This window comes from Pocillopora verrucosa, chromosome 5 (assembly GCF_036669915.1).
Source record: "Pocillopora verrucosa isolate sample1 chromosome 5, ASM3666991v2, whole genome shotgun sequence".
NCBI classification, from domain to species: Eukaryota; Metazoa; Cnidaria; class Anthozoa; order Scleractinia; family Pocilloporidae; genus Pocillopora; species Pocillopora verrucosa.
This window is the reverse complement of record NC_089316.1, coordinates 12,323,102-12,335,435: the sequence shown is the minus strand read 5'-3', so window position 1 is coordinate 12,335,435 and position 12,334 is coordinate 12,323,102. Positions and strand designations below refer to the sequence as shown.

The following is a 12,334-nucleotide window of genomic DNA, read 5'->3' as shown; positions in this document are numbered from 1 at the left end:
TTCAAAGACAACAAAATTGCACGAGCCCATAGGGCAAGTGCAATTTGTAGTCTGAAAAATTTACAAGTACTTATTACAACAAATTGCAGGGGGAATCATGTTATTACTTGTTATAATGTACATGAAAAAACACTGCAGAAGGTCAAGACAGACGAAATTTTAAAAGCGTGCGCGAACTATTTGTATTTTGCGCTCGCGTTACAACTATGCACCTGCGTTATGACTTTGCATTCGCGTTACATGAGAATGCACTCGTTTTCAGCTAATCAAAAGCGCGTAATTTTTTTCATGTGCATTATTAATAAAGCTATTTTTTTATAACACCTACCCAGACTCCATTCGGGTGAAATTACTTGTATGAATACAAAGCACACTTTTAGGCTTTGTTTTCATTGAAGAAATCATCTATGTACCTTAGCATTTCTATACATATTTACATATAGTACATCAATTATGCCAATCCCTTTCAATTTTGACAATGATAACGGGATATAATTGAAACCTCATGTTCTGGTTTTTTCGTTGATTTAAATTCACACACTTTTTGCATGACGTTGATTGCAGTTTCCTCCACCAATTTCTCTACCTCCATCCCTTCCCTATTATTTACCTCTACCACTAAATCCGGTGTCTTTGTCAAATGGAGCATTCCCTTGCAACCAGTGGTATTATGTTCTTCCTATCGGAAAATATAATTCTTTTCTATAGACCAATGTCGTCAACTGGGGTTCAGTGCTGCCCTTGCATTTAGAGGAAAACGGCTGCTTAACCACAAGATAAAAGAAGTTGACAACGTCGCAAAGGACTTCTTTGGAGCATTGTGTTTTATGGAACCCAACTGTGTGAGCTATAATATATTAGTATCAAATGATTCTCCCTCGATCACCAAATGCGAGATGAATAACGCTACACATTTTGAACATCCGAGTGATCTGGTGTCATTTCCAAACAGCACCTATCGTGGATCCAAGGTGTGTTTATAGCTGCAATAATTGCCAACGAGCCAGCCGAGCGAAGACGCGAGGCTGGCGAGGCGGCAGCATTATAGAGCCGTGCGAGAGTATTGTACAGGCGGAAAAAATCTCGAGTGATTGTAAGATGTCTGTAAGGTAAGATTCCTGAGATTCCAATGACGTAATGTGAATAGGCTTTGTTTTGCAACGGACCAATGGTAGCGCGCAAAGATCGTGACGTCAAGTCCACATGGTGCTTATCGTGGACGCTTAGCAGCTTTGTCATTTATCGAGCGGAGGAGCGAGCAAGTTTGAGGTAAGAAAATTGTATTTTTCACCTACCTTTGTAAGTTTTATTTCCAATTCTGCGTGAGTGCACTTAAGTTAAGTGCCTTTGTGGTATAATTATCGAGTTAGCAAGCTCAGTAACCGGCCAGTGTGCCAAAGTCGGCCAGTGTGCCAAGTTGACGAGTGTGTCAAAGTCGGCAAGCGTGCCAAATGTAGACAACGCCAGCAGGCATAGAGCAATCAAAGAAACTGAGAAACCACCGAATTAAACAAAACAAAGCTCAAACAAACGATAATCGTAGCAAACTAGCGGCCAGTAAGCCAACTTTGACACCATTAGCGAGCAGAAAGCAATCAAAGTTGTAGCAAACTAGCGGCGGCGAACGAGCCACACGTGAGAGTGCCAAAGTCGGCAAGGGTGCCAAATCTAGACAACGCCAGCAGGCATAAAGCAATCAAAGAAAGTGAGAAACCGCTTGAAACTGTATTCAAACAAAACAAACGATAGTTTTAGCAAACTAGTGGCCAATGAGGCAACTTTGTCACCATTAATAGCGAGCAGTTAGACAACGCCAGCAGGCATAAAGCAATCAAAGAAACTGAGAAACCGCTTGAAACTGTATTCAAACAAAACAAACGATAGTTTTAGCAAACTAGTGGCCAGTGAGGCAACTTTGTCACCATTAATAGCGAGCAGAAAGCAATTAAAGTTGTAGCAAACTAGCGGCGAGCTAGCCACGAAAGAGTGCACTCGTCATTGGCCACTGAACCAACTTTGTCACCCCACAAACAAGCTGAAAACAATCGAAGCAACTGAGATTCAACTTAACTTAAGCTTGAGTTAAATTCAAAGGAAACCTAACGCGGCGGAAGTGCATTGGAGAGCGAGCAAGCTGCAATAATCAACTGTCAGCTCGATCAATTCTTTCGACTGTTATTAATATCAAGCGTATCACGAATTTTTGAAGCACAGACTTTTTGCCCACTAAAATACAAGGTACACCTAGAGCAATAAACCGCACAAAAGTTTGAAAATGATGTGGCTATTGTTTATGTTGCTACTCTTTCCCAATCGTACTGCCCACAATAATCTGTTAGAATTGGGGAGTGTGTGCCCAAAATGCAGCATGATCTATTTCAGATTTAGGGGGAGATACTTGTCAAGGCGAATAGCTTATCCTTCTAATGGTAGTTTTAATCCCTTCGTTATTTCAAACAAGGAGGCACACATTGTGAATGGGAACATAAATTCAGAAGTGTTGGAAGAAAAACGCAATGCAATATGTAATAGCACTGATAGTAATTCTACATACATGTGTGAAGGATCAAATGTAAGAGATCACTTTCGTAATTATTGTTTGACCAACGTAGGGAAGTTTTCTTGTGCAGTTGATTGCTTTCTTGAGCTATGTTATTTTGTTTTTCGCAATCATCTTCAAAACATTACATGCAATGATTTTTTTCAAGTTATCTCTGAGGCGTGCAATCAAAGGGCAATTGTTGGTGCTGTTGATGTTGTGCGAGAGCCTATATGGTCACTGATCAGAGGTCATTGCCCATCATTTTCTTCAATGACTGCAAATGCTGTTTTTAGTGACATATTTACCATGCAAGCATTTGGGGATTTAACCAGTGATTTGAAATCATTATTTCTTATTCAACAATGTAATCAGACTTGCTGCACCCTGTGTAACAATCAAATATTGAAAACTACTAGCACTATTGTCTTGTATATTACTTGTCCAAATATTCTGCCCACTGAATTTGAAAACTGTGTTTCAGAAGCTGCTTTGCCTAATAGCAGCCCACTTTTTTGTGATGCATGTCAAAGGCATTCTGGTGATATTTCAGGTTTGCAACATTTTGTTACCATGCCAAAATTTTTACACATTGAATTATCATCAATTTCTTTTGGTCAAACTGTTCTACCAGCAAGTATGGAACTCTTAGGTACATTTTACTTATTAAAAGCTGTTGTGCGGTGTGCAAGCCACCATTTCACTATTGCTATAAACAATGGTCGTTATTGGTTTTATTATGATGATCTCTGTAGTGCAGTTCAGCAATATGCTACATTTCAAGATATTTTGAATGTTTACGCCAATGGATGGTATTTTGCTGTTTATGAAAGCTCTGTTGATAACATTATTAATATACATCAAGGCATTGATTCCTGTACATTAATGCCAGACCATTCTTATTCAAAATTAGAGGATAAAGAACGCCAAGCCTGTGATGATTTTGGGAAAGAAGTTTGCACACCCAGAAAACGACAAAGACCAGAAACAAATACTGACAAATTGATAGATAGAAAAAGAAAGCTGAACTTAAATGTAGTAAATCCACATTTGAAGAATTACAAAATTGCTAAAAAAGCCAAAGAGACAGAGAGTGAAAAACTTTCTAGACAAAAAAAGCAAAAAGAATATATGAGGGCATACAGAAGGAAAATAAAGGATTATGAGACAGGGGAGGAGAAGCAAGCACGATTGATAAAACAAAATGTGCAAAAGTGGAACTCTAGACAGAAAAAGGAAGACAATACATTTGATGTAATTAAACCAGTAGGAAAATTTACAGCTAAAAAAGCCAAAGAGACAGAGAGTGAAAAACTTTCTAGACAAAAAAACCAAAAAGAATATATGAGGGCATACAGAAGGAAAATAAAGGATTATGAGACAGGGGAGGAAAAGCAAGCACAATTGATAAAACAAACTGTGCAATTTAAGTGGAACTCTAGACAGAAAAAGGAAGACAATACATTTGATGTAATTAAACCAGTAGGAAAATTTACAGCATGGCAAAAAGTAGATAAACCACTGCATAATGTTGACAAAGAAGCATATTTATCTCAATTTGACAGTATAAACACTGGACCAATTCATGTACAGAAGTGGGCTATCAAAAACATGGAAGACTTTCATAATTCACTTAAATTCAAAATTTATATGTGTGAAGTTTGCCATGAGGCATGGCCATTATCATCAAAAGGCAAAAAGAGATCTCCTTATATGTGTTCAAGATGTTCACGTGACAAGAATGGAGTGAAAAAATTTTCATCTCAGAATGGAATGATTCCTTCACAAGTCCCAAATGAATTGCAAGGTTTAACGCAATTAGAGGAAATGTTAATAGCTCGTGTTTTCCCAGTAATTTCTGTTTATACAAAACCAGGTGGACAAAAAGCATATAAAGGTCATTGTATTAACTTCTCTCAAGATATCCAAGAGTTAGCCAATTCATTGCCAAGAAACCTAAGTGAAATGCCAGTAATAGTTGTGTCAGTCAAAGGCAAAGATAATACTTATAAAGATCTCACTGTGAGACGTGAAAAGGTCAGCTGTGCTCTGCACTGGTTAGTTCAACATAACCCTGTATATAAGGATATCACTATTGATTATGAATTGTTGGCTTTCTTGCCTTCTGATGGCATTCCCACTGAGCTGCGTAAAATTTATTGTACTGAGAACAGTAAAGATGATGAAATTGATCCAGACAGAGGTCCTCTTGATGAAATACCTTTCAATGAAGACACAGAATTGAGTAGCACAATTCTTAACCCTGTACAACTAAAGCCACAGAAGCAGCTGATAAAAGATGAGTTATTACAAAACAGTAAAATCAATTGGCCTAATAGGAATTCAAGTCCTCTCAATGAGTTTAAAATTGAATATTTAGCTACTATGGCATTTCCTACTTTGTTCCCAGATGGTAAAGGAGATCCTACTAACAGTGCTACAATGCGTGATGTGACCCTTGGAGATAAAATAAAACATTTGATTAAATTTGCTGAATATAATAATGGTAAATGGGCTTATAGGTTTGCAAGTCACCCACGGTTTGCTTATTGGGCATTCAACATGATTCAGAGGCACAGACTCCTTAGTCAGGGAAATATTTTTTTAAAGCAAAACCCTGGTGAAGCTAAGTTAACTGTAGAACAACTTCAACAAATGCTTCAAACAAATACGTATTCTACTTTAATGTCAAAACTTATGCATTATGCTAAAAATGTTACTGGTAGCAATAGCTATTGGCACAAAGCTAAAGAGGATTTGCGAGCAACCATTGCTCAAGTAGGACCGCCTACTATATTTTTTACTTTATCTTGTGCTGAGTACCATTGGCCTGAATTTCATGAACTCTTTTGTGACCCTCACTCTGAAACACTTCAACCAGCAATCAGGCAGCAAAATGTTCTTCAAAATCCACATATCTTGGATTGGTTTTTTACTGAGCGAACAGATCGTTTTGTCAAGTTTTGGTTAAAAGAGTCATTAGGGGCTTCTTGGCATTGGTACAGATACGAGTATGCAGTTCAGAGAGGTTCAATTCATTGTCATGGAGTTGCAAAATTGAAAAATGATCCAGGACTTTGCGAACTGACAGAAATTGCATTGCAAGGTTTTTTAGCATCAAAGCATATCAATGAGAACAAAGGAAATTTGTCAGAAGAAGAAATATTAGAACTGGAGACTAAGATAAATCAAGGTATACAAGCAGAGTCTGTTGTTTGTCAGTATGTTGACTTTATACTAACAACTTGGAATCCATGTTCCCCAGAAGAAGGGTGGTCCAAACCAGATTCTCATCCATGTCAAACCCAGTATCTGTCTTTGAATGGCAAACAAAAAGAGGAAGACTATGTGAATTTATTAAACTCTGTTGAGAGACATACAATGTGCAGTACTAAGTATTGTCTAAGGGAAACTAGCAAAAATGAATTAGCCTGTAGATTCAAATTTCCTTTTGAAAATTGCCCAAAGACAAGAATAGATTTTGAACCAATAAACACTAAATCAGGCCAAACCAAGTATAGAGCAACCATTGTTACTAAGCGAAATGATTCAAGATTAAATCGTCACCAACCACTGCAGCTCCAAGGATGGAGGGCAAATTGTGATATTCAAATTATTATAGATTATGTGGCATGTTTGGAATATCTTGTGAAATACACATCAAAAGGAGAAAAAGCTTCTTCAGTTCTAAATAATGCATTCACCAATGTAATTAGTAAAGCATCGGACGAAAGTGACATTCATAACATTTTGAAGCAAATTATGATCAAAAGTGTCGGACAACGAGATTATTCAATCCAAGAAGTTATGCATCATTTACTCTCACTCAAATGTGTAAGTGCAACACATGAAGTAATAAATACATCTCTTGATGGTTCACGAAGAGTACAGGTGTCCAAAAATAAGGATTTTTGTACAATCCCATCCATGTTGGATATTTATGCTGAACGAGAGAAGTTTATTAAGACATTTCCAGACATACTGACATATAATTTTTTGCAATTTACCTCCACATTTGTAAGCAAAAACTCAAAACTGGAGAAAAGGAAGCAAGCTGTAATAGTTAAAACTTATCCCAAATTTTCTTCAAATCCTCAAAATCAGCAGTATGGGCTGTTCTGTAAATATCAACTGCTAAAATATAAACCTTGGCAACATGTAGCAGACAATGCATGGGACAATCTTGAACAGTGTGATGAAACTTATAAAGCATGTTGGATGAACTTTTTGTGTAGTGATTGTGGGAAGAACAGTGTTCCTGACTGGGAATTGCAATTGAGCAGCTTAAAAGCAGCCATTAATCTGGAAAATGAAAATGAAAACATGGAAATTATAGAGGAAGAAAAGGAAGAGTGGATGTTTATGTCAGAACTGAATTTACAGGAGTTGAGCACAGATACTGAATATAACTCGACGTTAGCTCCTGAAGGATATTGGCACAATGTTAGTGAACATTTTGACGATGTTGATCTACTTTCTGTTACTTCTTGGTTAAATACTCAGAAAAATAAAAATGAACCAAGTTGGCACATATCATCAAGAGTAATAGATATTTCAAGTTTTAGTAGCGATCAATTGTTGGCATACCATATCATTCTAAATCACTTCAACAGCAGTAATGAACTGCCTTTGCATCTACTTGTTAAAGGAATTGCAGGTTCAGGAAAAAGCTATGTTATTGATGCTGTAAGAAATGTTCTTAAGGAAAAATGTCAAGTACTAGCATATACTGGAAAGGCCTCTTTTAATGTCAAGGGTGTAACACTGCATTCTTTCCTCAAACTACCAATTGGTTCAAAAGACTCTTCGAATTGAAAGGAATAGCTTTGCAACAACTTCAAACTAATTTACAAAACATTCAGTATTTGATTATAGACGAATATTCATTTGTTGGCCAGAGCTTATTTGGGTGGATAGATTGTAGATGCAGGCAAGCTACAGGTTTAGCTGATCAAGCTTTTGGTGGTCTTTCTGTTATTCTGGTCGGTGATATAGCACAGTTATCCCCAGTTGGTGATAAACCACTTTTCCATTCTTTGCCAAAATCAGAAAAACAGATTCAGGGTCACCTCATATATAAAGAGTTCAAACAAGTCGTCACATTGTCAGTGAATCATAGAGTTGATGGCAAAACTAATGCCCACAGCTGCTTTAGAGATCTCCTCATTAGAGCACGAAATGGAGAATCCACTTTGGCAGATTGGCAGACATTGTTATCTAGAACTCCTGAAAATGTAACAAATATTGAAGAATTCCTAACATCATCTGTAAGGCTATCCTATCTGAAGGCAAAAGTTGCAGAAATGAACTTGATCAAATTAAAAAATCTAAACCAGCCAATAGCAACAATCAAAGCCCGTCATTCTGGTGGTGCTCAAACACTTAGCTCTGATGAAATGGGAGGATTAGAACCTGTCATATATTTAGCTAAAGGTGCTAGAGTTATGCTCACTATGAACATGTGGACAGAAGTTGGTCTTTGTAATGGTGCACTAGGAACTGTATTAGATTTTGTATATGCTGATGGGCAAACTCCTCCAGCCCTGCCTATTTGTGTTCTTGTACAGTTTGATGAACAATATAATGGACCTTCTTTAACCCATTGAGCCCCACACCTTAGAGCTCAGACCACCCCCTGAAATTCCAGAGAAAATGGCTGCCACAGTGAACACACAGACCACTGCCAAAATAATTTAAGATTTTAAGGTCTTCATTTCACTCTACTGAAGGGAAACTGCACAAAGTTGCATATTAAATAATATACTTTCCCCTGTCAAATTTTATTTTCAATTTGAGCATCAGGCTCTCTCAAAAAAAATTCTAAAGCTAGAGAACGGATTCAACTTCATGATGTACAGCGAGTCATTGGCAAGGTTGCCTTCAGCTTTGAAAGTATTTATCAGTATGATGACTCTCTTTTGCACTCTTATTCCATCAGAATTATGTAAAAAGGTTTCCCTCAAATACAACACCAAAAGACAGATCGGAAATTCCTCCTCAACAAAAGGAATCCTAAACTTTCTAACGCAGGTCAATTTTGAATTTGCCCGCCATAGCGACATCGCGACATGTCACAAGGCGCAGCTATAAAATTACTTTTTGCGAGTCATGAGCAAGAACAAACCAATTTTTACGCCTAGATGAAAAGTTTCACTTTGAACAATGCATATATTTTCTTCGCTTAGGCAAACTTTTGCTCCAAGCGAGTTACAAGGGGGCAAACTTTGCAGAGGAGATCGTTTCGGTCTTCTGCAGTCGGGTCAGCAAGATGTAAATATTTCCCGAGAGTCATGAAGCGGTGCTCTGGGATCGTTTTTTTAAGCAATCAACTCCAACAAACTCGTCAGAATCCCAGTACATTGCCAGCTGAGGAAGTTGATGGATTCCAATGAGAATGTTTAGCCCGAGATACGCTGAAATTTTCGCTTGGGTAGATGTGAACGATCGATCCCCTTTCGAACGAGCGTACGCGACGGTGTATCGGACGTCTTCGTCAATGTAAGCATCGTCGATAAATACATTAAAGAAATCTTTGGCAGTTGCATTTTCTCCGAGATCTGGTCGGGCCACGACGAATGGAGAATTCCTCAACATTAATTTGTCGCAATTAGCTAGACCATTGAAGAGCATTTGGTCGGCTTTCTTCTGCGGCAGATTCTTCATCACTACTAGCGTCGCTTTCTTCTTACTCTTCACTAGCGTATAGCTCAACATCGGAATCGCTTCCCATTTCTTGCGACCATAGGTCGAAAAAGTCTTCCATCTCGTCATCCACATTTCGAAGCAAGTTTTGTTCATGCTGTGCTTGACGAGCTTGTCGCTTTTTTCAATTTCTTCGATGATAAATCCAGCGAAGACTTCTTGCTCTTCATCGGATGAAAATTAACTTTCATCAATTCTTCCAGAAGCCATGTCTAAGACCACGACATATTTTTGAAAAATTTGGAAAAAATCGCACGGTAAACGTGTAATAGTGAGTTTGGTCTCAAACGAAAGCTTATTTTTTGCATGTCACGTTTCACTGCTTTTCAATACCCAGGGGAGTTTTGTTTCTAAGCTACAGCCAATCAAAACAAGCCAATTTTGACAGGGCGCATGAGGGCGCATTGGAATTTCAGAGGGGTTTTATTTCTGGGCGCATGAGGGCGCATCGGATGTCAATGGGTTAACTGCAAGTGTTCCAAGATGCGTTCCAATTTGTCCAATAACCCAAATTTCACAAAACATAGGTCACACATGTGAAAGACAACAACTTCCTTTAAAGCTAGCATGGGCTATGACTATTCACAAAAGCCAAGGTCTGACTCTTAAAAAAGCATGGATAGATCTCGGCCCTTCAGAGAATTCACCTGGTATGACATATGTGGCTCTTAGTAGAGTAAAAAGACTCCAAGATCTCATAATTGAGCCAATGACATTTGAAAGGTTGCAAGCTTACAAAAAATCAAATTTTTTGAAATATAGGTTAATTGAAGAAAAGAGACTTGATTCTTTATCTCTAAATGCTTCTAAAAATGGTCATCATGAGTAACTTTGACTTAATACAGTAAGCATGTTCTCCAAAAGCTAAACAAGACATCCAAATACCAATTATTGTGTTCCCCTGTTTTTCTTTGTTTGACTTGATTTAATTATTGTCTTTGAAAAGCCTCTGGAGGAAAGTCAATAAAATATGTATCTATGTGTGATGTATTTTTAATTTGTAAAACATTTTTTGTTGCAGACGATGGCAAGCAAAAGGACTTATTGTAAGTACTGAATATAATTATTTTATCTTATAAATACAGAATTCATGCCCCTTTAAGTAGTCTAAGACTAAACAGGGACAACTGGTGTCCCTGTTATTTTGCAGCAACTCAGCCCCTAGCACCTGACTACTGTATCTGTGAAAGGTAGAGGCAATTTTGTTCTTGGTTATTGTTGTTCACTCATAATAATGAGTACATGCTGACTCCTTTATATTTCAAGCTTTACCTGCAATGTGTCATTTTCTTGAAATATCCAACCCCCCAAATTATTTGACATTACCATGCCAATCAAACATAATTCTCTTATGCATATTCTAACCATCTTAATTGTTTACTTGCAGCAAACGACCATGGGTTTATTCACAACCTCAGTCCAATTAAGAAGTCCCTTAAGTCAAAGCATCAGTGGTATGAATTTCAGCTTCAAACTTCACCCACTAAAGTGAAACGTTTGGTAGGATTTAATCTCTATGTCCATGATTCCTTAAAACATTTTGAGGAAACCAAGAGCCCAGTACAGCTCAAGAACATTATTGTAAAAGACGACAATGAATGTATTTTCAATCAACAATCTGCCGTACATAAAGCAGGCTTGTCAGATGTATCATTTTGTTACACCGAGCAGCCAAAGCTTGAAAGTGCAGGTGAATCAAGTGCTGCAAAGTCAGTTACTGTGTCGAATGTAAAAGGTTTGCACCCAAACCAAAAAGTCAATGTCAGTGGTTCCCTCACTATGGGAAAAGAAGACCTCAAGGCTGTTGTTCTCAGATCCACTGGAGCAACAGCCCATGTGAAGGAAGATTGCGTGTTGGAGGACAACACTGGGTCATCAATGATTCACATTTGGGAACCCCTTGTCCATACCTTGACAACGGGTAAATCATACTGCTTCACCAACCTGACAGTAAAGAATTTCCAAGGGTCGACGTATCTAAGTACATCGCCAAACACAACAGCAAACCTTACAACACAAACAGTGCAAACCCTGACTGGACCAGATATGCTCAAAAGTCCAGAAAAGGAAGTAACTGCTTCAGAATTCAATTTGGTGTCAAAGCTAAACATCTTTTGTTCCTGCAAAGTGTGCAGAAAACGCTTAAATGATGTTGAATCATTCACTTGCACCACACTGAAGTGTAAAAACTGTGGTACACGTCAAAGATCAAGAGATATCAAACTGCAGGCTTCAGCAAAAATTTCTATCACTGAATCAGAAGGTGACAACAGCAAAGAGATGTGGATCCAGGCTTTCACTGAGCAACTAGAAACCCTGCTGGCAGGATCAACCTTATCCCTAAAGGATAAAATCGATGACATTGAAGTTTATCTTATGTCTCTGGAAGACATTTGTTTGGTATACAATGTCCAAACAACAAACATTACAAAGATTCTCTCCTTTAAACGTCCAGAAGTACACTCTGATTAGCACATTGTCTGTGAACAGTCCAATACCCTTGTGTGATTGTCTCGGAGGACGTTGGAAAGTTAAAATTGTTGTTTAATACTGATGTAACATGTGTAGTCTCGGACTGGCCCATGCATCCCAAAGCTAAAAGATGTGCATCTGCTTTCCCAGGTGTTTGACTTTGAGGAACGTTATAGCAGTGAATGAAAAATATTTTGTTACAGTTTAGATTCATGTGTTAGAGATTTCGCTCTATACATCCCTTAATTAAGGATAAAATTAATGACGTTGAAGTTTATCTTATATTGTCTCGAAGAAAATATTTGTTTGGTCAACAATGTCCAAACAATGAACAATACAAAGTTCTTTCCTTTAAACGTCCAGAAGTAAACTCTGATTAGTTCATTCTGTGTGAACAGTCCAATAACATTGTGTGACTGTCTCGAACGATGTTGGAAAATTAAAATTATTGTTTAATACTGATGTAGCATGTGTTATCTCAGACTGGCCCATGCATCCCAAACTTAATAGTTGTGCTATCCCAGTTGAATGACTGTGAAGAAAAAATTTATTTAGTGATTCAGAAATATTTTGTTACAGTTCATATACAATTAAGAGTTGTTATTGTGGGTTCATTTTTGT

At 37.7% G+C, this 12,334-nt stretch overlaps 2 protein-coding genes and 1 pseudogene across 2 annotated transcripts; 2 read left to right on the top strand and 1 right to left on the bottom strand.

Annotated features, from left to right (window-relative positions):
* The first annotated feature begins 1,007 nt into the window (after nt 1–1,007).
* Nucleotides 1,008–12,173, top strand: LOC131786038 (uncharacterized). Its single transcript, XM_059103014.2, has 3 exons — nt 1,008–1,269; nt 10,263–10,287; nt 10,629–12,173. The coding sequence occupies exons 2-3, from the start codon at nt 10,266–10,268 to the stop codon at nt 11,711–11,713; spliced, it is 1,107 nt and encodes a 368-aa protein (XP_058958997.2). The 5' UTR covers nt 1,008–1,269; nt 10,263–10,265; the 3' UTR covers nt 11,714–12,173.
* LOC131771700 (uncharacterized) lies at nt 1,297–10,268 on the top strand. The gene is given in 3 exon segments (XM_066167127.1): nt 1,297–7,331; nt 7,334–8,132; nt 9,704–10,268. Coding segments are annotated over 3 exon segments (6,222 nt in total). The 5' UTR covers nt 1,297–2,275; the 3' UTR covers nt 10,071–10,268.
* LOC131785288 (uncharacterized) lies at nt 8,760–9,451 on the bottom strand (annotated as a pseudogene).
* Nucleotides 12,174–12,334: the final 161 nt, after the last annotated feature.

Bases quoted from the DNA above. Each gene is read 5' to 3' on its own strand.
- LOC131786038 (XM_059103014.2), top strand. From the start codon at position 10,266: ATGGCAAGCAAAAGGACTTATT. The intron at 10,288-10,628 runs GTAAGTACTGAA...GTTTACTTGCAG, and splicing joins GGCAAGCAAAAGGACTTATT to CAAACGACCATGGGTTTATT.